General features: G+C 41.5%; 2 protein-coding genes across 2 annotated transcripts; both read left to right on the forward strand.

The window, feature by feature from the left end:
- The first annotated feature begins 259 nt into the window (after positions 1–259).
- LOC143412721 (putative ATP-dependent RNA helicase DDX59) lies at positions 260–4,999 on the forward strand. Its single transcript, XM_076874381.1, has 8 exons — positions 260–368; positions 619–1,465; positions 1,820–2,002; positions 2,122–2,211; positions 2,425–2,676; positions 3,681–3,833; positions 4,413–4,541; positions 4,640–4,999. The coding sequence occupies exons 2-8, from the start codon at positions 632–634 to the stop codon at positions 4,898–4,900; spliced, it is 1,902 nt and encodes a 633-aa protein (XP_076730496.1). The 5' UTR covers positions 260–368; positions 619–631; the 3' UTR covers positions 4,901–4,999.
- Positions 5,000–5,589: 590 nt separating this feature from the next.
- Positions 5,590–22,780, forward strand: LOC101466174 (kinesin-like protein KIF14). Its single transcript, XM_004562000.3, has 29 exons — positions 5,590–6,829; positions 6,985–7,239; positions 7,363–7,450; positions 7,548–7,646; positions 7,772–7,824; positions 7,923–7,953; positions 8,139–8,246; positions 8,382–8,498; positions 8,721–8,839; positions 8,936–9,108; positions 10,037–10,184; positions 10,974–11,037; positions 11,201–11,379; positions 11,556–11,658; positions 11,811–11,968; positions 12,062–12,209; positions 12,495–12,641; positions 13,324–13,456; positions 15,590–15,683; positions 15,916–16,051; positions 16,362–16,468; positions 17,328–17,428; positions 17,669–17,899; positions 18,113–18,300; positions 18,983–19,135; positions 19,596–19,718; positions 19,852–19,926; positions 21,252–21,402; positions 21,568–22,780. Exons 1-29 carry the CDS (start codon positions 5,829–5,831, stop codon positions 21,927–21,929), a joined length of 4,845 nt encoding a protein of 1,614 aa, XP_004562057.3. The 5' UTR covers positions 5,590–5,828; the 3' UTR covers positions 21,930–22,780.
- Positions 22,781–24,188: the final 1,408 nt, after the last annotated feature.

Below are 24,188 nucleotides of genomic sequence, written 5' to 3' on the forward strand. Positions count from 1 at the left end.
TTGTACCGCAATATAGTCGGTAAAACGGCATTAACTTGCTACACTGCAAAATTTCCAACCCGGATTCGTTTAATGGGCTGCATTTTTATTACTTTTACTCATACTCTGTTACCCTGAACGCACCCTTAACGTAAAATATGACATATTAAAAAAATGAAATGAATAAGAAGAGGTCAGTATACAAAGATACACATTTTTAAAACGTCATGTTTTAAATACAATTTTGCTAAAGACAGCGATGTAAATAACAGGGGGGAAAGCGACTCAGCTCTACGAACTACAATTCCCAACGTGCAAAGGAAGTAATGTTGCGGCATCAGTGTGCGTCGGGAACTGTTTGCGACTGTCGGAGGATTTGACGCGAAGAGGTAATGTTGTTTTTGTAAGTAACAACCAAATGGTGGCTCAGAAGTGTAATTTCAAAATACTCAAAAACTTGGTTTCTTCGCAGCAGGAGTTATTTAAAACTTTTATTTGGAAAAAGTCAATTTGGCCCTTTTAAAAAAAGTGAGCTATGGAGGTTCTTCATACTCAATTTATTTGCAGCTGCTGCCATAACATGTCACCTAAATCTTTTGGCGTAACTGAGCGTTTACATCTGCTTTGTTGTGGTTACAGGTAGTATTTAAACATGTTTCTGCCACGAGCCCTGAAGGTGAAGAGACCTGCCGAGGGATCGGCTCAAGTTGTGGTTAAGAAAAGCAAAGTTGTTCAAGAGGAGGATAGCAAAAGTAGCTCCGAGACACCTGCTCAGAGCGAGGAAGCATGTGAAGACACCCAAACACGAGATGCGACAACACACGCAGCTGCAGAGAGCTTAGCACCCGAAGATGGACACAGCTCCCTCTCAGATGACAGTGATGTTGATGATGATGATGAGGAGGAGGAGGAACCAGTGAAATCATTTAAAAAGAACCAGAGATGGCCTGGGCCAGGAGAACCTGTCTGTGTGATGTGTGGTCGCTATGGAGAGTACATCTGTGATGCTACAGATAATGATGTTTGCAGTCTCGAATGCAAAGCCAGCCATTTAGTGCAAATGGGCATGGGGACTGGGGCAGATGCATTTATGCAAAAGGACCAAAATAGACATGAAAGGACTGTTCAAAGTCAACAGCCAGCTGCTGACCCTGGTAGGGTGGTTGAAAGTGAACCAGGCTACTCCTACAGGGAAGATCGGTTCATATCAGGCCTAACAGAGGAGCAAGTGCAACGAATTAAACAGGAGCTGGGCATAGAAACCCAGGGGAGAGATGTCGCAAGACCTGTTGTTGAATTTGAGCACTGCAGCTTCCCTCCCACATTAAGTGGTAACCTGAAAAAGGCGGGGTATGACACACCTACCCCAGTCCAGATACAGATGGTCCCTGTTGGCCTCACAGGCAGGGATGTGATTGCGAGCGCTGACACAGGATCAGGGAAGACTGTAGCCTTTCTGCTGCCAGTGGTCGTGAGGGCACTCGAGGTACAGTATTGAAGCTAATATGCCACATGCAAATGCCATCAAGTTAAATTATATTTGAGGAGGCAGACATTTCTACAGCCTGGATAAATAGCACCACAGCCCAGATCTAAATATGTAAATCTGGACTGAATCTGCTTTTGTATCAAGCATTTGCCCTCCTGAGCTACCCCTTAGGAAGACACTAGACTCCAGTATCTGACAGAAAAGCTGCTCCGTAGCTGCCAGTGACCTCTGCAGATAAAAGAGTCGAATTGAATAAATGTATTCTCAAAAAGACACAAACAATTTTACATTTAAAAATTCACAAATGCTCTCTTGGTGACATGCAGTGTGCAACATTGCTTCTGCTTTCAGAAATCAGCACACAGTGTGGGCAGCCCTGTGGCTTTGATCCTGACCCCCACCAGGGAGTTGGCCATTCAGATAGAGAGACAGGCCAAGGAGCTTGTGATGGGACTCCCCAACATGAGAACTGCCCTGCTGGTCGGAGGCATGCCGCTTCCCCCACAGCTCCACCGCCTGAAGAGCAGCATCAAAGTACAGTCTCCGTTTTGTTTTGTTTTTCTTAAACAATAATTTCCTCCTGCTGCAGTCAAAGCTTGAGGCTGTACATTTGTCCCATGCCATGGTTTTGTTCATTTCTAAATCTCCTTTAGATTGTCATCACTACTCCTGGGCGGCTCATTGAAATCTTGAAGCAGAAAGAGCTGAAGCTTGACAAAGTGAAGATTGTGGTGGTTGACGAGGTAGGACAAACATATTGAAATTCACAATTGACAAAAACTGTGCACTTTAAGACAAAGTAATTCAGTTCAATTCAATTTATATAGCTTTAAGGATTAGTAATGTAAAAGTTGTGTCTTTTAGAACAAACAACATAATGACAGCTTTTGAAAGTATTCATCATTCAAATCAGTTTTGAGAGTCCTGCAACATGAAAGTTGTGCTGCATCCTGTAGGTGGACACTATGTTGAAGATGGGCTTCCAGCAGCAGGTTCTGGAGGTTCTTGAGCAAGTCCCAGAAGAACATCAGACTCTTCTGGCGTCGGCCACCATCCCCACCGGGACGGAGGAGCTGGCTGCCCGGTTGGTCCGTGACCCTGTACGTATCACTATTGGGGAGAAGAACCAGCCGTGCGCCAACGTCCGACAGATCCTGCTTTGGGTAGAGGAACCTTCCAAAAAGAAGAAGCTGTTTGAGATTCTCAACGTAGGTCATAGATTAGATGCTTTTCAATCTTAACTTTGAGTTTTTAGATTAAAAATCATGAAGTCTTAAAAGGTTTATTATAAGTGGAGTATTTCTGGACACACCTCCACTGCCAGCATATGGTTTCTTTTACTGGTCAGTAGATATTTTTAGTTTTTGAATTCAAAAAAGGTCTAATTGGTCATTGCACTCAAAGAAAGTACTTTAGAAGAAAAACACAAAGTTTTTCATTAGATCAGTTTTAGGTTACAGTTCATTTACTGCTCAGTCTTGACACGCACTGATACCAGCTTGGTATTTTAACAGCTGGCTATTGTTGGTGGGAATATTATAAAGTCCAATAAAGAACCAGCCTCCCCTTCTGCCATATTTAGACAGCCACTGTGGACACTCTGGCCTCTATCTGAAGGAAACGGGTGGGCACAGAGCCACGGCACCACTCCAGGAATCCCAGCAATAGTTTGCACTGTTTATATAAAACAGAAATGGTCGACTTTAATTAACTTGAAGTAGAAAAGTGCTCTTAGGTTGTAGTTTGAGTAACATAAGACTCTTTTCTTATAACTCAGTAACTCATAGTGTAAAGCTATTGTCTCACGAGTGGTGAGTGAATTGTGGAATTGCAGAGGTACAAAACTGGGATTTGGACAAGACATGACAAGAAAACCAACTATCTGGAGTGGACATGACTCAAAAACTAATCAAAGCAGTTGCTTCATATATTGCAGGTCTTACAGCATAGTGCATAATAGTTGGCTCAAGATTACAGAATGTTCTCCTAAAGAACAGTGAAATTAAGAAGGTATGATTGGGAGTATGCATTTCTTCCTTCCTGTCTTGTCAAGTTACAGTTACCTGTTGGAGTGCTGGAATGTATCCAGATATGTAGATGCCTCTACAGGCACATAGTATACATAATGTATTAGTTGTATAGCTTTTTTGGCAATATTTTTGTATAGAAAATATGTAAAATGTTAAAAAAAAATTATTTTGTCACTTTTCAGGATGGTAAGCTGTACCAGCCTCCAGTGGTAGTGTTTGTAGAGAGTAAACTCGGCGCTGATCTGCTCTGCGAGGCAGTCGCCAAGGTGACGGGCCTCACTGCCGTGGCAATCCACTCTGACAAGAGCCAGTGGGAGCGCAACCGCATCCTCCGGGTGAGACCAGTGGGAAAACATGCACAGGGAAGAAAAACCAAACAATGCTTCCATGTTTGGTGTCCTAAAGTGTTTATCTTCAACAGCACAGACAGATACCCACAGCTGAGGCTTTCCCCAGGGATCTAGCTTTAGTCTGCATGTCCAATGCAAAGAGACACAATGCAGAAAAAAACACTGTTTTTCCATTTACGTGCTTTTCTTCTTAAATACTGACAATTTTTTTCTTTTCCAAGATCACAACTTCTATAGGTGAACAGGTGACTAAAGAGGTGTGACTTTATTGAAACAGTTAGACAAGGCCTGAAATAATCCAGAATAAATCTAAATTATTAGGAGTCAAAATGATTTATAATCCCAGAGTCCCACTTTTAGAGTATGTAATTTTACTGGCTGATTGTATCAGACATAAATATGCTGAATTATTTTATGGACACCTTGCTTTGTTATCTGCTGTGTGTAAAATATAATTATGGGAACAACATGCTAATAAAAACAGGCTTGCCAGTAAATGCAGTTCATTATTAATGTCTGCTGTATGTGGTACATACAGACTTCTAATTGTGGTTTTCTCTTCAGGGTCTTCTGGATGGTGACTTTGAGGTAGTGATCAGTACAGGTGTTCTGGGCAGAGGGCTGGACCTGGTCAATGTCAGACTGGTGGTTAACTTTGATATGCCAAACACAATGGATGAGTATGTCCACCAGGTTAGTCAGCACTGCTTAGTATCACTTTGATGTAGTTTCATTAGGAAAACCTTTCAATTACAACAGCTAATCTAATATTACCTTTTTTTCCCATCTAGGTGGGAAGAGCAGGTCGGCTTGGACACAGAGGAACAGCCATCACTCTTCTCAACAACAACAACAAACGGCTGTTCCTGGAGGTGGTGAGTCGAGTCAAACCCACTGGCTCCATTTTGCCCCCTCAGCTCTTAAACTCACCGCACCTCCATGAACAGCAAAGGAGAGAAAAGCAGAGAAACAAGAAGGACCACGAGGATTCACTGGTTACCACAAATAACCTCCTGGACATCATAAAGAAACATGACCGTCGCAAGAAGTAGCAACTTCTTCCAATCTTTCATGGAATGGTGCTTATTTATTGAGTAACCTGTAAATGTTTAGTTTGTATATTTCATTTATAAATAAATGTGTTTTCTGTATCTGTTTTTTTTTTTTTTAGATCTGTGTTTTGTATGATTAATGCAAAGTGACTTAATCAAAAAGCTCCACACAATCTTCCACATTTTTCCAGGCTTGGAACTGGCACTAGTGGCACACGGTGATAGAGGAGTATGAAAGGGGCACTGAAAGAAGAATAAGAATCCTCATTAATCCAGACTTGAACTAAGGTCCAGATGCTTTTGAGCAAGGCACTGAACGCACCCTGCCATTTGTACAAACTTTAATCAGTCTGATTTTATTCTCATATATTATTCCAACTAAAAGGTAAGTTTTTCTCAAAGTTTCTCTGGATGTTTTATTTATATCTCACTGTCTTCCGCAGTAGATGTTAGGGAGTTTGAGACATTTCGTTTATTTTAACGGTAAAGGACTAAATTTAGATGGGAACTTATGACTAGCACATTTTTTCCACTGGTACGCAATCTCAGAGATGACTATCGTTCACAGTTTACTTATTGTGGCTCGGTATTGTGCTGCCATCTAGCGGTATCATAAAGTGCCTACAGGTCGCGACCATGACGTGACGTAGCACTTTCAGAGAATCCAGCCAATCAGCTGCCAGTGACGGTGACGATTTGAAATTGAAGCGGGTAGAGGCGGAAGCGAGCAGGCGAACATAAACAAAAGAAGTTTTTTTTCCGCAAGTGCAAGTAATAATTTATTCGAATGGATTTTTATTTTCCTTTAACTAACATATGGAGTCATACTTACGTCCAATTTACGTGGTTTTTAAATGTGTAAAGTGCATCTGCCGTTAACTCGCCTGTCTCGTAATTACACCGTTTAGGTTTCTAACAGTCCACAGCCATGTCGATATTTAGCGTACAAGGGCGGAAACACACCGCTTATTACGACAATCTGCTGTCAACATCAACGTCCAGGACACCCTGCCGAGAGCGAAAGATAGCCGACACGACGCTGGGCAAAAGTGTGACCGCATCAGGGGAGTCTGCATGTGAAGACAGCAGGTCATCAGATAAAAGCCGTCCGGTGAACAGGACGTATGTCGTCTCTGCCCTGTCAAAGAGTGGCAGCGGGCAGCAGACCCCTTACCGAGCCCGGCTCACCCTACAAAGACGGTCAAAGAGGAAGACCGGGGCCGAAACGGCTGAACAAACGATGACAGACAGCAGCCAAAGCACCACAGCAGCTCCGGAGAAGAGACTGACTCTGCAGCGCAGGACCAGGACTCCCTCCATGGACAAGAGCGGACGTGGGCAGCCTGGTGGCCTGCAGTCAACGCCCAAAGTTCTCGGTGAACCAAACGGGAGGACACCTGGTTTATTCAGGTCAATGAGCTTAAGAGAAACTGCGACTCATGTGCAAACACAAGGGAGGTTTGCGCAGAACAAAACCTCCTCCTCTTCTTCATCTTCAAGTAGAAACACAGACGAGACCCATACCTTTAAAACGCCGACCAGAAAGACCCCGTTTGAGAGAATCGCTGCCAAACGAGACGTGTTTGAGAGACTGGCAGGGAAAGAAGCTCCCAAGCCAGCGTTGGTCAAATCTGCCAGTCTGGAAAGGCCCAAACCCCGAGCACAGCAAGCCGAAAACACTAAACCCTTCCCGGCTCCTCGGATCAGCAAGACGACCTCAGGTGTGCGAAGACCTGACACGACGCTGCAGGTGATAAAGACAAAGACCTCGAACCAAAAGGGAGACGTGACCCAGGTCAGGACATCCGATCCTGCTCCTCCTGAACAGGTCCTGCCCAGTACCAGTGAAGGTCTGAAGCAGCAGGACTTACTAAAAATGGAAAACAGTGCTGTTACGGTGGCTGTGCGTGTCCGCCCCTTCAGTGCCAGGTTAGTGTTTAACTGCTGGGTGACTGAGAAGCAGGCCCCCTTGTCAGTATATTAAAGTCTGGTTCTGGAATCTGTGTATAAAACACTGGCATGCTACTTGTTTAAAGAAAGACAAACAACACATCTCTGAAGTTTTTTGTTCTGCTCTATTACAGGGAGAAAGCTGAGAAGTCCTCACAGGTCATCTTCATGAATGGCCAGGAGACTGTGGTCCAGCATCCAGAGTCCAAACAGAGCTACTCCTTCACCTACGACTTCTCTTTCTGCTCAGTGGATGCCAGTGACTCCAACTTTGCCTGCCAGCAGACCGTGTATGAGACGCTGGCCAAACCTCTGCTGCTGAGGGCCTTTGAAGGATTTAACACCTGCTTGTTTGCCTATGGCCAGACAGGTTCTGGTAAATCATACACGTGAGTGGACTCACTTTTCATTTACATCAGTGTTCTCACTTATGTGGTCATTTGTTTTGTTTTGTTTTTTACTTTTGTACTGTAATCTGTCACTTTGATGTGTTAAGACTGATTGTTTTGCAGGATGATGGGTTTTGAGGAGGAGGTAGGGGTGATCCCAAAATTCTGCCATGAGCTTTTTTCTAAACTGGCCTCAATAAAAAGTGAAGAGGTAAGCTCTCTCTTTGTTTTTTTACATTTCTATTCCAATTTCATTTTTATCTGAAAAATAATTAAATGATCTGTTTTGGGTCCCTTTTGAATCTCAGGTCAAATGTCATGTAGAGATGAGCTACTTTGAAGTGTACAATGAGAAGATCCATGACCTGCTGGTGACCAGAGAAGAACCAAACCAGAGGACGATGCCCGTGAGTAGTTTGCTGTTTAGTGACACTCATCCCTGCCACATGTTTTTATTGCTAACTTGCCACTGTGGTTGACTTAACACAGGGGGGGAAAATGTAGAAAACCTTTGTTTGGATTTGTTTTCCAGCTGAGGGTGAGAGAGCATCCGGTCCACGGGCCTTATGTCGCTGAGCTCTCAGCGTAAGAAAATCTCGTCTTTCTCTCTTTATTCGCTGAAAGCTTGAACATTCTTGGATGGTACCTTTTTCAGAATTGCTCAGCTTGCTGTTTCTTCACAGGAATGTGGTGCGCTCTTACAATGATGTTCAGGTAAGATGAACCAGTTGTCTTTTTATTAGTGGGTGCTTTCAAGAACAAGCTAGGTCTTCACTGTCAAGCAGACAAAAAGCCTGTTAACCGAATCTGAAAGGCTTGTCATGGAAATGAATATCTTCAAGTGAGATTTCACACAGAGAATCAATAATAATTTAAAGTACTTTTTTCTTCTTCTTTAGGGCTGGCTGGAGCTCGGCAATAAGCAGAGAGCCACAGCAGCCACAGGAATGAATGACAAGAGCTCCAGATCTCACTCTGTCTTCACCTTGGTCATGACCCAGACTAAGGTACTGTCTTCACTGTGTATTTACACCTCTTTTCCCTCTTTGAGTTTTTATGTAAAAAAATACGTTAGCACGGGGGAGCGGATGAATCGTGCTTACATTAAGTGCCTGTGAGTCCATTTGTGTTTGTGTGTGCAGACTGAGCTTGTGGAAGGCGAGGAACATGACCACAGTATCACCAGCAGGATCAACTTGATCGATCTGGCAGGCAGCGAACGCTGCCACTCTGCCCAGACCAGTGGAGACCGACTCAGGGTGAGCACATGTTAACTACCATGTGTGGTTAAGTCATTAAGCAGTTAATCATTGCTTGTTGGAGATTGGAGATGGAGACTTTTAGGTGAACCACGGTATATAATTTTATCATTCACAAATCAGAGTACAGTCTCTTGTCTCAGAAGGCTCTGGTTTCTTTGCATTGTTGGCCTGTTCATTAATTTTTCTATGCTTATTTTATTCAAAACGATGTCTTTATAGGAGGGCGCCAGCATCAACAAATCACTGCTGACGCTCGGAAAGGTCATCTCTGCCTTATCAGAACAAGCGCTGACCAAGAAGAAAGTCTTCATACCGTACAGAGACTCTGTCCTTACATGGTGAGGGAACAGTGTGCTTGTGCACAATTTCTTTATTTGTATTTGTTTGTTTGTCAGCAATCACAGTGACGGTTCTCCTCTAATTGTCACCTGCAGGCTGTTGAAGGAGAGCCTCGGCGGTAACTCTAAGACGGCCATGATCGCTACGCTGAGCCCGGCGGGCAGCAACGTGGAGGAGAGCCTGAGCACTCTACGCTATGCCCAGCAAGCCCGCACAATCATAAATGTGGCCAAGGTCAATGAGGACACCAATGCCAAGCTCATCAGAGGTCAGACATCCATAACATGCTTAAAAATTTGTATACTGTAGACAAAAGGTATCTATTTATAAGCCTTATGTCTAAAGCAGGGTTTCAGGCACACTTACTGTGTTGGTTTGACATGTGAGCCTGGACAAATCCTTGGTCACCTTATAAACTAAAAAAAGAGAGGGAGGGAAAGTCATTTTTATATGAGAGATTCTTTTTCCTTTTTTCCCCTGTAGTTCTTTGTAAACCTGAACATCTGCCTTTCAACACACAAAGCCACACCTGTATTTCCTTTTTTACAACCAAAACCACAGAGTAGCTTCACAGGTGTAGTCAGTATTTTTGGACTGTAAGAACTCTCTCTCACACACACACATATAAATATTTTCATGTCTGTCCTTCAGCTCCTCCTTCATCAGCCTTTTTCCTCTCTCTCTTTTGTTCATCCCTGTGTTTTTCTTTATATGTGATTGTGTTCCTGTTAGGCACTCGCTCCCGATCGCTTTCGCTCTCCTCCTTTACCACTCACCCTCCCGCCTGTCGGCCCGTTTATCCATCACCAGCTCTTGCGCTATCCAGTTGAAATTAAAGCCTGGCCCTAACCTTGCCTCCAGGCCATATTTATGCACTGTCAGTTGCACATGGCGGCTAACTGTCATGCAAGTATTATTTTTCCATAAGATGATAGCGCTGCTGTTTGACGTTTTTAGCACTAAGGGGAGCTCTTGCTGTGGATTTCATTCACGATGCCTGTCAGCGGGAGATGCTCAAAGTGAATGTGACTCAGACAGACAAACCAGTCAACTTCAGTGAGGGACAGTATCGAGCAGTTTGCTGACCAAATCTGAATATTCCTCTCTAAAGTGGCATCATATCTGCACATTTACATAATCTTGCTGCAACAGTTTTCTCAGTAGGAAACAATCTGGATGAATTTTGTGTGTTTCAGAGCTAAAGGCAGAGGTGGAGAAGCTGCTAGCAGCCCAGATGAGCTCCCAGGGCGTCGAACCAGAGAGAGTGAGGCTCTTCCAGCAGGAGATCTCCACCTTGAAGAATAAACTCTGTCAGCAAGAGAGGGAAATGATTGAGGCCAATCGGTCAGCATTACTGCTATAATCCTACTGAATCCTCAAATGAACAGTTCTCTTTTTGCAGTGGAGGGGGTCAAATGAAAGCTAGTTTTAAAGTTATTCTTCACACTCACACAAAGTAATAGTATATTTACAGTGATCTATATGTTTCTGTGTATTTGTGCAGTCTTGATACATACAGTTTGTTATTGAGTTCTAATAACAGAAAGATTTACTTCTTTCCAGTGTATATTTTTATTAGGCTAAAACATTCAACATTCTGATATTAGAAATAAAAATCAGACATTTTTAGCATGACAAAGATGTTAAGTAGAGCCCAACTAATATAGAAATTTTAAATAAAATATTTGTTATGTGTGGTTATTTAGATATTATGACAATGCTCTTTCAATATAATCAGGATTTATTATCACAGGAAGTTGTGCGCTACTCATTTATCAGAATCAGAAATACTTTATTAATCCTGAAGGAAATGATGGAAATTATGCTCTGCTTTGATCAGCTGGTTATTTTTGCTGCTTTCTAAACACTTGTGTTCTCAAGTGGAAAGCTGCAGAGTGCCCTCTGGTGGATGAACTAAGCAACGTCAACCCTCTTAACTTGGTTGAAGGGTGTTTCTCCCATCTCTTCTTTAAAACCTTTTTATTTATCGGCCATTATAAATGCTGATATCAATATATGACTTGGGGTTTACTTAGCAGTGGGTGATGTTAGTGGTAGAATTTGTTCTTATGTCATTTTTGCTTTTGGTTATAAATTATTATTATTTTTTTTTTTTTCCAAATTTTCCGGCAGGGCGTGGAGGGAGAAACTTGAGCAAGCAGAAATTCGCAAGCGTGAAGAGACCAAAGAGTTGCAGGTAATTTCTTTTTTCGGTGTAACCTTCATTTTATTAGTCTACTCTCTCTATCATTCTGCACCCACCATGCTCGTGTTCAAACACTAATGTTGTTAAAGAAGAAGCTGAAAACAAAGGAGATGAACCCCCCCCTCTATAAATAATTTTTGGTCTGTGTGATCAGAAAGCAGGAGTGACCTTCAAAGTGGACAACCGTCTTCCCAACCTCGTGAATCTGAATGAGGACCCTCAGCTGTCCGAGATGCTTCTCTACATGATCAAAGAGGGTCGCACTACGGTGGGCAAGTCCAACTCCAGCCACGATATCCAGTTGACTGGCGCCCTCATTGCTGACCAGCACTGGTAAGACCAACTCCTCAGAGAGGGGTGAAAACAGTAGCATATTGTTCAGTCAGGTGGAATACCTGCATCAAGATGGATATAACCAAGGAATATGTAGCCCTACGAAGATATTTGGCCACTTTTTTTGCATTTCACCTAAAATAGTTTTTATTTTCTTTATATATATATTTTTTCAGTGTTATATCCAACATACACGATACTGTCAGCATCATTCCGATGGAAAACGCCAAGACTTTTGTTAATGGGAACCTCATCTCTGAATCCACAGTCCTACACCATGTAAGTAAAGCAGCAAGTTCTAACTTTTTTGTCCGTCTATCGCTTCATTTTGTTACTCTCTGTAAATCAAACGGAACGGTCTGTCCACGCAAGGCCCAAAGCGTTTCATAAATGGTTTCTCTCTGGATCTGTGTCTCTTGTCCGGCTTCTAGGGCGACAGGGTGATTCTTGGAGGAGATCACTACTTCCGCTTTAATCACCCAGCAGAGGTGCAGTCTGGGAAGAGAGCGTCATGCTGGACAGGCGAAGGCGACGGTCATAAAGATTTCGAATTTGCTAAAAACGAGCTCCTTGCAGCTCAAAGAGCGCTGTGAGTGGAGGGAAAATCGGCCAGACTGAGGCTTTTCTGTAAAATGTTATTCCATACTCTCAAAATCTGAATTCCCATTTTTGTGTTTCTCAGGCTTGAGGCAGAAATTGAAGAAGCCCATCTTAAAGCAAAGCAGGAGATGATGCAAGGAATCCAGATGGCAAAAGAAGTGGCTCAGAAAGAGCTTTCTGACCAGAAGGTGCTCTATGAAGAAAAGATCCGAGCCTTGGAGAGAGAGCTGGTATACAAGACTTTCTCTTCTTCTTTTTTTAAAATCTAGAAATAGGCCAGTTGGATGATATCATCAGTCATTTATTATTGTAACCCTGTATTAGATTATTGACAGTCTGTAATTTTCATTTACTGTAATATTGTAAACTAAAACCTCAAATTGAAATTGCTAGGTGTATTTTCTTAACACTTGTGCATTTTTAAAGAACCTTTAAACGTAGTAGAGTTTTGCACGCTCTCATACCCTGTCAGATTATGCAAACTGCAGATAAATGCCAGCATTTCGTTCCTTCAGAATGAGGAGAATGAGCGGAAGCGCCAACAGGAGTTAGAGAAGCAGAGGGTTGCCAGCCAGATGGCAGAGCTCAAAACTGCCAAGCTGGAGTTGGAGCAGGAGGTGGATGTCCAGAGGAAACGTCTCCGTATCCACATGGAGACCCAGGTTAGGATTTTTGATTAAATTAAGGAAATGACAAAAACAGGATGGGCTAGATTATTTTGATTTGTGCACATGTTTAAAAAATAAAAAATAAAAAAAATATATATATTTTACACACCCAATTTACATTTGGCCAGTCGGCCTTTATGGGAAGCCTCCTGTGTGAAGGTTTTGTGTGTTTGCAACCCTTTGGATCTCAGGTGCTACATTATGAGGTACAGGTGGAGACGGCCTTGCAGGGGAATTGGGCAAAATTAAACAGGACTTTGAACAATCACTTTTTGATGGCATTTTTTTTATGGATGAAAGTGAAAATAGCTCAGGAATGTGCGCCGTACCATCAGGTTTTCCAGAAAGAGACTGTTGCCTTTTCTTTTATTTCCCCTATGACTGTAGGCGGGAGGGAGTAGGTGGGCGAAATGTGTGATATTTTCAAGCAGTCATCTTCTCGCTTTTCTGGAAGTAGGCATACAGGAAATCTATATTCATTAATTATATCACCTCTTTTGTTCGCTCATCCTCATGTTTTCTGATGTTATGTATGAGCATTAGCAAATATGCTGACTCTGGGCTTTATGTTTAACCATTTGGGATGCGTTTTGAGCCACCGTGGAGCTTGGCTTCAGGCGGAATGTTTTACCCTGATGGTTTTTAATGTTGTTTACATTACCATGACTCACTCAAGGCTATGGAAGAGCATCGTGTGCGCCAAGCGAGGATTGTCGAGGCCCTGGAGGCGGAAAAGAAAAAGATTGGCAAGGAGCTGGAGGAGATTCAGAAGAAAAGAGCTTTGAGGGAAAACCATACGCCCCAACATGGTAAGAGTTAAGTCAACACTGAACGTGTTTGGGAGTAAGGATCACATCGTGTAAGCAGAGTTGTCCTGAGCAGCAGAAGCATTAGAGAAAAGCTGTTTGCCACTATATCAACGTACACTGAAGGCATATAATCCTTAGTAAATATGTAAAGCACTAATGGGCCTCCATATTATTAGAGATGCAGGCTTTTGAACTAGGCGGCGATGACTAGCCAGATGGTCTGTCTCCTCTTTAGACTAGTTTAGAAATGGTTTCCACATTTATCTAAAAGAACTTCAAATTTCAATTTGTCTAACCACAGAACAGTTTTCCACTTTGCCTCGGACCATTTTAGAAGAGCTTTGGCCCACTGCCGTTAGCTTCTTCTTTGACACAGCATACAGTGTTTACAGACAATGATTTCCATGACTGAATCGTGCCTGTTTTTAATGCAGTGCTGCCTGAAGACCTGACGATCACAGGTGTTCAGCATTAATCTTTGGCCTTGTCCCTTGTGCACATATTTCTTCAGGTTCCTGGAGTCTTATAATAATAGTATATTTGTTGGTTTTTCTTTTTTACAAACATTAGACACAGGAGCAGATAGTTGAACCTCTGCCCATCTTATTTTCTAAGCCCCTCTAAGATGCTCCTTTTATAGCCAATGGTTTTATTTGACTCGAGACAATGTTGCGTTAAAATGACTTTTTGGTAAGGAGTGTTGGGGAGTCTGACCATTATGCTGCCCTCTTATTCTGTTCATTTGTTTGTACGAGGATCATATTAGATGAATGGATGCAATGTCGGAGTTTATGAGCCTCTCAACCCTAATTGGTAGAATGTGGAGCACAGCGATCTGCATCTTACTGTAATTCCTTATAAGGTCTTTGAGAATTGTTGGTGGAAATGAGTGCAATAGCCAGTGAGTAGCTTATTTCAACTGTTCCTTTTTACAGTGAATCCCTGCTGTGTACTGTCTTGTACTGCTAAGTAAAGATCATCTGAGCCAAATGATATTTAACTCTGGGCTATTAGTTGAAGGTAGGACTGGGCGATATGACCAAAAATTCATATCTCGATATTCTTTAGCTGGATGGCGATATATATCTCGATATTTTTTTAAAGCCATAAAGTAACAACAAAAAGAGAGTTCTTAGTCACACTGTGTCCCAGATCTCACACTGGCACTTTTATTAACATACAGCGTAGATGTACATGAAAAAATTACTCAGAAATAAATTATCAGCATTTATTAAATAATAATGCTCCATAAATAAAATAAAACAATGTTGTTTTTGTGCATAACAAAAAGCTCACAATTGTGCAGTCAAAATGTAAACTAACAGACCCTGAGCATAATAACAAAGACAAATTTCGCATCTGCTCTGTTCCCAAGTTCTACTGCGTGACTGACAGCCTGGAGTTTGAAATCCTTGTTGTAACCACGTCTATGAACAGGTGCCATTTGTGGTCCTTAAACGCACACAATACGGTAATATTACGTTGAAGTACAGTACGTAGTACTCCACGAGGCTCCTGACTACGGTAGCCGTAATGTAACACATAAAAGCGGTTCGCGATCAGTAAGCACAACCAGAACTCATACATAAGGTGCACTGTCGAGTTTTGAGAAAATGAAAGAATTTTAGGCCGTGCAGCCCCCGTGCATGGGGCTGCATGGCGTCAACGTGTGAGAGCTGTTAGCTCGTTAACACGTTGATGCCATCCAGCCCCATGCTCGGGGCGATCCGCGGTAACTCATTAACGGAGATTTGCCGCATTAATGCAGTTATGGCGTTAACGTCATTCTAACGAGATTACTGCTACCAGCAGTAAAATAGTAATCTCCAAATGTTTTCTTTTTACCGACCAGCTCCTCTTTGATAGCTGATCTTGTTGTTGCCTGCAGGTGAAGCGATAGGGGAGGGGGAGTTGTGTTCAGTGAAGTAGAGAGAGGCAGAGTAACGTTGCGTGGAGACAAAAGTGGACGAAAGAGAGGCACCACAAGTATAATTATAACATAACATAGACTATATCGATATAAACAATATTATCACATCTCATATATCATATAAAAATATTTCAATATATTTAAAAACTCGATATATATCGCCCAGTCCTAGTTGAAGGTAATGTTTCATTTCTCTGTCGCAGTCTCTCCACAGTGGGATGCCATGAAGTTGTCCTTGATGATTGAGGAAGCCAATAAAATCAGTGCTAAACTGAAGAAACACACAGTGTTCAGCAGGTAGGAAAGAAAGGATGGGCAAAAGTCGCAGATATTTTTTTATTATGCATCATGTAAACACAAAAATGATGAAGAAACCAGTGGCATTAAAAAAAAAAAAAAAGTAAAAGCATGTAAACCTATATCCAGTCTTTGTATTTAGCTACTCCCTAAAATACAGCTGTAAATGAACACGTGGCTGCTGTTAACCTTTGACCTTATTATTTTTATTGACTTTACTCTCCTGTTTTAGACATGAGAGCTCGGAGAATGAGAAGTGCGGTGGTGTGCTGCAGGTGCGAGTTCAAAACACAAAGCTGGGAATTGCCACTTTCTGGTGTCTGGAAAAGTTCCAAAATAACATTGCTGCCATGAGGGAGCTCGAATGGGTAAGTCTGGGATCAATTCTGCGTTCAAATTCATAACCTTTTTTTGCTATCATGTCTTTCTCACATTAACCTGTGTTCTAGTAAGACATAGCACACCTGTTCAGCCTGCACGACTCTTCCTTGTTTTGCAAATTCAGAGCCTGACATCAGCTCCAGTCACTTGCAAATTTCCTAAGTGTTTGACCTCATTTATAGTCCAGAATGGATTGTTTTATGCCCGACAGAGGGATGCTGCCTCACTTTGCGATGCTTTTCTCATTAAGCTGAGTAAATGAGAGTGGACATGTCATCAGGAGTTTATTCACCACAGGGGGATTCCAGCTCTAAAGATGACAATGTGTTTTACGACCCCGATGATGAGTGGGAGCAAGATATATCAGCCTCTTCTTCCTCCGCTGCCTCCTTTTCTCGACGAAGGTAATTATCCAGCTCCTCCTATCCATAAATCCTTCTTCCTAGCATCTTACATTTACATAAGATTAAATATGGAGGTGGGAAAGTTTTTAAAAACACTGCTTGTCCCTTAGGGAAGGGTGTGTGTGTCAGTGTACCTTAAATTTCATCTTCATCAGAGCTTTTAGGAAGGAAAAAATAGACGTGAGCATTTTTGCACTGATTTGCATTGACCCTCTCTCTGTGGACACAAAGCGTGCCACAAAAACAGTTCCCTTTTTAAAAAAAATGTTTTACTTTTCGTATGTGGAAAGTTGAGTGATGGTAAATACTTCAAGTAAATTTGGAATACTTGAGTTATTTTCACAGCCCTCCCAGTTTCCAACATTGTGATTTACAACCTGGCACATATTTCTTGATAGTTAAACAGTCCTGTTTTCTCTCTTTTCCTGAAAACTTTCTACCCAAAAATATTCCCCTCTTTGGTGTATTTCTTGTGTTTATTAATTTTCGCATGCAGGTCAGGCCAAGGTGTTTGTTTGGGAGCGGTATGGAGGACACACACACACACACACAGCACCTGCTGTACATGCAGAATATATTCCCCCTCACATTGTGGTTATTCTTGTCAAGCAGTCCTGGTGTTCCCAAACTACCACTAGGCACAGCCAAATGAAACACTGCACAGGCTCTGGGGCTCCACCATATTGCTCTTTTACTCCAATAAACCTTTGCCTAAACAATCATCTCTATTTACTGACCTTTCCACCTCTGGGTTTCTCTTGCAAGTAAAGTTTATTCTCCTGTGTCTAAAGAAAAAGTCAGTATAAATGTTGAACGTTGGCAGCGGTACCAAGTGGGTTTCTGGTTGGTTTGGCTTTAGAAGCAGGAGTTTGCTGAAGAGCAGAAGGATCTCAGGGCGTCTCTACGAGATCCGGGTGCATCCCATTCAGAGCCTCTACAGTGGCTCCTCACAGTCTGCTGGTAAGAAACACAAGTAAATATGCATAAAATATTAAACGTCGTGTTCTTAAAAGGCAAATGTCGGTGGAATTGAGTGGCGAAAAGCTGCCTCTTGTTGTCTTTCTAAAATGCGACATTGTTACATGAATATAAATTTTCAGACCTGCATGCAGCATTCAGTGCTACAGCTGTTAAACACTCGACTACATTTGCTTTTTGTGACAAATGATCATCACCCACTCTTCTCTGTGTCTGACCCAGGGTTAATGGGTGTGACCAAATCCCCCTCCCTCCATTCCAGCATCTCAGACCCTGGGATGCCTGGCATCTGCAAGGAGCTAGTTGGCCAATCACTGGCCCGTCTGCGTAGTTCTACAGGGTCGGAGGAGAGCATGGCAGATCGGTTAATCTCAGATCTAAACCTGGTCTACATGGCTGTCCAAACTATATCTGACCTATACGACAGTCTGGATGATGACAGCCAGGATAGTGGTGAGTTCCAGTCAACTTCATAGACATTAGTAAATCAATAGCTACCGATGGATAGGTAATGATTAGAAGAATAATTTGTGGATATTCGTCCTCTGCCAAGGTAAGAGCTGAGCCAAAAGGCATGTATGACCAGGCCACATTCATAAAAGTGGCCTGGTGTTTATTGGGCACAAACTTTTATTGTGGTGCTTTTTGGTGGTTTCTTTTTTGCAGTGTTTGTGGGTAATTTGGTGGCACAAACTGAGTTGGTGAAGGCCACGACAGCCATAGAGAATGCAGTGTTTGTTACCATGCAGTGGTTGGCCAGTGTTAAACCCTCCTCCGGTCTGCTCTACACGATTGCTGAGGAACTTAAAAGCCAAGTCAAGAAGATGGGAGGGTTCTTCCAGATGTTGATTCAGGTGAGGAAAAAAAATACCCAAAGGTATCACACGTTAAAGTGACAGTACACAAGTTTCAAACTGAGGTTTCTGCTTGGTGACGATAAAAGGCTAAGCCAGCCTACATGCAGATTGTATCATTATTCTCTAATCATTACACTCCGCCCATTTTGAGTTCAGGCAAATCAAGCCTTTTTTTTTTTTTTAAGTTAAAGGCTATGCATTGACATGATGTCTGGGTTTTCTGGCATTTGCAGTATATGAATGAGTCAAAAAGAGTGCAAAATCTAAGCTGACAAATGATTTTCAATTTTGCGTAGTTTGGAGACGGGTGGCTAATCAAAATGCAGAGCATTGATTGACGGGTCTTAGCTCTGAGCTGTTTGAGCTCTGTCTATGAAAATGGCAAAGCTGAGGGAATTCTCAACCTTGAAGCCCCAAACAGAACATGAATATATGGAAACTAAATCTAAATTCCTTGCCACTCTCAGCACCTAAACACACAATTTTCCCCTCTCGATCCTTACTTTTAATTTTTTCTAGCATTTTAATTTATTTACTGCCCCTTCAGACTTTGTTGGCTGTTGTGCTCTCTTGCTTGCATTGATTCACTATTAAATAAATGTGAACTGAACCTGTGTATCAGTTTGTTTGTGCCGACTCGATGCTGAGTGAAACATTCCTCTCCCGCCCTCACATCCAGGGTTGCGAATCTGAGATCACATCGATGGTGAAAGAAGCCCGAAGGAAAACTAGTCAGTGCCTGGATAAAACTTTACTTGCGCTTGGACACATGGCAGTAGTGACAGGCATGTCATTGAATGTCACGGGACTGGGCGCCCAGGCTATGGGCAAGGTAAGACCACCAATAATTTAGCTGGGAGGTCTCTGTTTGGGCACTGTGGGCCACTCTACTCATGCCCCCTCATCACAACTATTAACTGTATGAATGTGAGTGTAAGGTACAGCCATGGTAACACGGTGCACCAATGCTAAGGTTTTATGTATTGGGATGTAATTAATTATCTGGTCCTTAACAGGTCATAAACCTGATATGAATAATAAAACATGATACCACACACTGTCATTATTTATTTAACAAAAATTAAGCCGAAATGTAGAAGCTGTGAGTGGTTAAAACCAAGTCCACCCTTACTGCTTCCACTGGAATTGTTGCTGCCCATTAATCTTGGAAGGGTGAAAGTTTGTTTGAAAATTAATCTGAAATCTGTCATTCTTTGTAGCTCTGGTAACTGACTGGAATAATGTGGTCATAAAAAGTCATTTGTGTCCTTTTGTTTTTTTTTAATCGTTAGCCTTCAGTGGTCACGTGTCTAATGAAGGGAACTGGTAAGGGTGTCCGATCTCTCTTGGAGGAGAGCCTCACCATCACGAGGGAAATGCTGAGAGAGGCTCAACTGTCCTATCCCAGAAGCTCAGTAAGAGATCACGCACTTATTTAAAATGTCGTGCCTTTTTGTGCTCATTTATATCACAGAAATGCTATATCTGGTGTGTTTTTAAAGTGCTTATTGAGTTGCTACCCATGATACCTGTCATCTTTACACGCAGGTCCTCCAGAGCCTTAAATCAAAGACTCTTGATTTAGCTCGTGCTCTGGAGAGCTACATGTACTGCCATATTTTGGTAAGTTTCATCAACAGAATCCATTAAAAATCACAATCTGTAGCCTCTAAACCAGGGACGTCCAACTCCTTTTCATTGCACAGACTGTCCTGTAATTATAAATGTTTGTTTTTTAATTTACTGCAAGCGCACCAAAAGTGGAAAAACTGTAATTTTCCCGTCATTTAATTGTTTATCTCTTAACTAATGACTTTATGGCAGTAGGAGTGGATGGGAAAAGCTGTAAAACCTAAGAAAATGCAGTTAGAAGTTGAACATTTACATACTCCTTCATATTTTTTTCTAAAGCTCTCTACTGGGCCAGTTTCAGGTCTTCGCTCGGCCGATTCTTGCCCCCAGGCCTTATGTTTGACACCCCTTCTCTAAACCCTTTAGTTTTTTTCACAATCAGATCTACAACATAATGCAGCTTAAATTTCTTTTTTTTAGCCTCTATTGTTTCATTATCTTTTTTTTTAATTTTTTTTTTTATTAAGAATGTAATCATTAAAAAATATGTGTCAAACTTGGGGGAGGGAATAAATGGCATTTGTTATCTGCTTTGTGGAGCTTCATTACAAAAGTCCTGGCACTTGTTTTGGTTTAACCAGAGCAAAAAGACAACAGTGCACGCTCAGCTGAGCATCCTGTAGGTAAAGGTTAAAAACGATCCTCCGTCTTGACACAGGCTTAAATGTTACGGATTAAGACTCGCTGCCACAACAGCCCCATTAAAGATGCCACTCAGCCTTTATTGCTCCTGTAAAGCTTAGTGTGCCGTAAGCTTATCTCTCTGCGGTCATCCCTCGGTGATCGTTCACATAATGAATGTGTTGAATGAAGGGGCATAAGTCACAGCTAACAGGCTTGTTTGTCCTTATCTTAGCCACACAAAGTAGCAGGTTTTGTTTTGGCCTTTTTACCTTTTCAAACCAATACATGACACATGTAGGCAGCTGGGCTTTATGCTGTCCACAGTGTTATTGTAGTCAAATAAAACTGAGTTATATCCTCCAAAAGCTATTTTCAGGGTGTTTTTCTCACTATTGGTAAATGTAGCAGAGGCTTGAACCCAAAATATTTTCAACTTGTAGTGATTCAGGCACTGGCTGCAATTCTTTTATTTCACTTTTTGTGTAAAATCTATTCTGCTCACCCGTTAAAATATAACTTAAGCAAAATACAGGAGTCAAAACTGGTTGCATTTAGTTAATAGTAAATTTCTACACATTATAGTAGGATCTTTGTTGTGTTTTGTATGTAATTTAACAGATGAAGTTACAAGCATGTCCTGTTTGTTTGCAGTCTTGTTGTCATTATGTGTAAGTGCTAATGTCTGCAAACAGGAGAGGGAATCGGAACCACAGGAGGCAGAGGAAGGGGAGGAGGACGCTTTGGCTTTACTTTTGCAGAAACTGAGGACGACCTCAACCAAACTGTTCCAGCTGAACCAAGCCATTAGACAGTTGCATTCATCTCTGTCTACAGCCTTACGAGGTAAAGCTTTTGATTCACAGTGTCAAAACACTTACACTAATGTACTTCGTTGATGGGCAAAGGCCAACACTAGCTCTTACAGATTATTTTCTGATAGTTCAGTGGCAGCAGTGTTGGTAGATTTAAGGATGGTTGACCAGTCTGTCCCTGGTGCCCTCCTCCTAGGAAAAGACTTCAAAAGCTGCAGAGATACGATCTCCTCTTCTGCCAAGGCTGTTGACGAGCTGATCACCGGCCTTTCCAAGGATGGAATTGGGGCCCCAACCCTGCAGCTTCCCTGTCTTCAGACCGTAATGTCTGCACGAGATGAGCTCCACTCGACCCTGGAGTCCTTGTCCTCTCTCTGGAACCAGCAGGAGGAGGGAGAGAGCAGAAGTTCAGCTAGTTTTGAAAAGGATACAGAAGAAGAAAGCTCAGCCAAAGAGAGAGCTGCCACTCACAGTACTGTTAGACATCGAGTTGTGAGCAAGATTGTGTACGCCCTCGCTCCAGGTGTGCAGTCTAACAGCAGCCCGCACTGGGTATAGTCTTTATTTGTCGTATCACATGCTGTTTTACAGACTGGTAACAGGAAAACTGCAGTATAGCATCTACAAGCTGTATTTACACAACCATCTGCACACCAGAGCAGTAGTTCCTCTAATTTGTCTTACTTCTAATGTTCTGTAAAGGCAGCTGTTGTTAAAATATTCAAACTGATTTCCCTAGCTTAGTAAAAATGTTGCTTTTCAGCAGTTCACATTTATTTTAATAAAAATCAAGTGTTTTGTTAAACATTTAAGCCACCAGAATGTGTATAGCATTACAATTAGCAGATTAACAGCATTAGGAGTAACTAGCTGTAAAGATGTGCTGTGCCAGGTTTTTGCTCCTTTACTTTATATATTTTTTTCAGAAGCATTTAATAATTTTACTGCTGGTTTTTCTTATTAGTTCCAACATGCAGATTCAATAGTCAGCACCTTAGGTACAACATTTTGTTAAAGGTCTTGATTACCCACATGTTTTCTTTCTTGCATGAAGTCATTTTGTTGTCATGTTTGGATCAATATTGCTTTTGTACATTGAATAACTCGTACTGTAAAATTTGCACTCAGGAGAGACTTGTATATTTGGGGTTTCTTCTCAATACACATACTTTAACAGGGCAAAGTTTTTAATCGTGTTGGTTACTTTTGTTTTTTTATTTAGTCCTTTATATGACTTGGTTTAAAAAAAAAAAAAAAAAAAATGCTACTTGTACTTCAAAAATATATGCACATGGTTTGATTTTGCAAAGATCCAAACCTTTTATCTTGAAGGATGCTGCTCAATAAACCATGGAGCTGTGGTTAAGACTGCACTCATAATAAAATAAGACTTTGTTGAATTAAAATCAGACCTAGTTTTATTCTTCTGCTGGTCTAACAGCACAGGTATACACAGATGCTAAAAACTAGTCTTGCCCAGCATCATTGCTCCAGTTCAACATCCAAATCTGCGTGAGATTAATATCCTTTTTTTTCCATGTTTAAACTGAAATATCATTATGCAACATTATGCCTTTGGACCACTTTTCTAAGGGTAATCATCATACTATAAAGATTTTATGTATGTGTGTTCCTTATTTCCTCCTGGATGAAAAGAGTGATCTTGATAAAACTTTGCATAAAAGATTAAATATGTAAATCACATATCGAATTTTATACAAATTCCACAGTCATATTTGTACATTTGACAGGTCCGCTGAGTATAGAATGAAATGTCAGATTAGAATGTGGAGTTATAATTTAAACATAAAGATATTTGCATGTTCCATAGCCCAGTGAGGAGAGAGGCAAGGGTTAAAAAAGCTATAAAAACACTGCTTGAATATATATGAAGTTGATAATTGTTCAAATGAAAGAGAACATTTTAATCAATTTCTTGTTTGCTCCCAAACCTATGGCATGACTATACAGAGAAAAGCTTGACAGGGTGTGTAAGGAAAAAATAAACAAATGCACAGAAAGTTTTATGACTCAGTTTCATAATTTCAAAATTCTCCAAAACTAACATTTTCTTTAATTCACTCATATTAAACTCATTAGGGTCAAATTTAGGGTGAACAATATTACACAAGTGCACATCCACACACATCGGAATGCCTTTGATTCTTTGTGTCATTGTGGTGGATCATAAATTTGATTAGTTTTGGAGTTGTACATCTCTGTTCCTTATATTTCATGTCATGCCTTTATTATTGTTTTATTTGTTGTTTTGCAGCCAGCAGCACATGCGCGCCTCCTCCTTCACTCAATACAGACGCGTGAGAGAGAGCTGTCTGTCCGTGCCATTCTTTCACCTCTCCTCACTATTTCCTGTGTTTAAGGTCACAACATCATCACAACCTTGCTTTGATCTTTGATTCCACTAAACACTTAAATAGGAGCTTTAAACTGTTAAACTTTACTGCTTAACTGACGATGACCTGACAGCAACCAAAACCCTTTTGAAAAGTTTTGCGAGAGTTTTGCAACATAAACCAAAAAATTTTGAAACGTTTCTCACCAATTCACCAAGCAAACAAACACATTTCACCATGTCAGCCAACTCGTCCTTAAGCTCAGATGACCTTGAAATATCTAAAGGGACCATTTTGGGAGATTACTATGAGGTAGAGGGTTTCCTCGGAGAAGGGAGCTTTGGTATTGTAACCAAATGTCGCAATACACAACCCAACAAACTTGTTGCTATTAACCTAAGACCCGAACTCTTCCATGGCATGCATTTTTTATTTATTTTTGATATTTGGGCATATTGGGACC

Source organism: Maylandia zebra, linkage group LG15 (genome assembly GCF_041146795.1).
Source record: "Maylandia zebra isolate NMK-2024a linkage group LG15, Mzebra_GT3a, whole genome shotgun sequence".
NCBI lineage: Eukaryota > Metazoa > Chordata > Actinopteri > Cichliformes > Cichlidae > Maylandia > Maylandia zebra.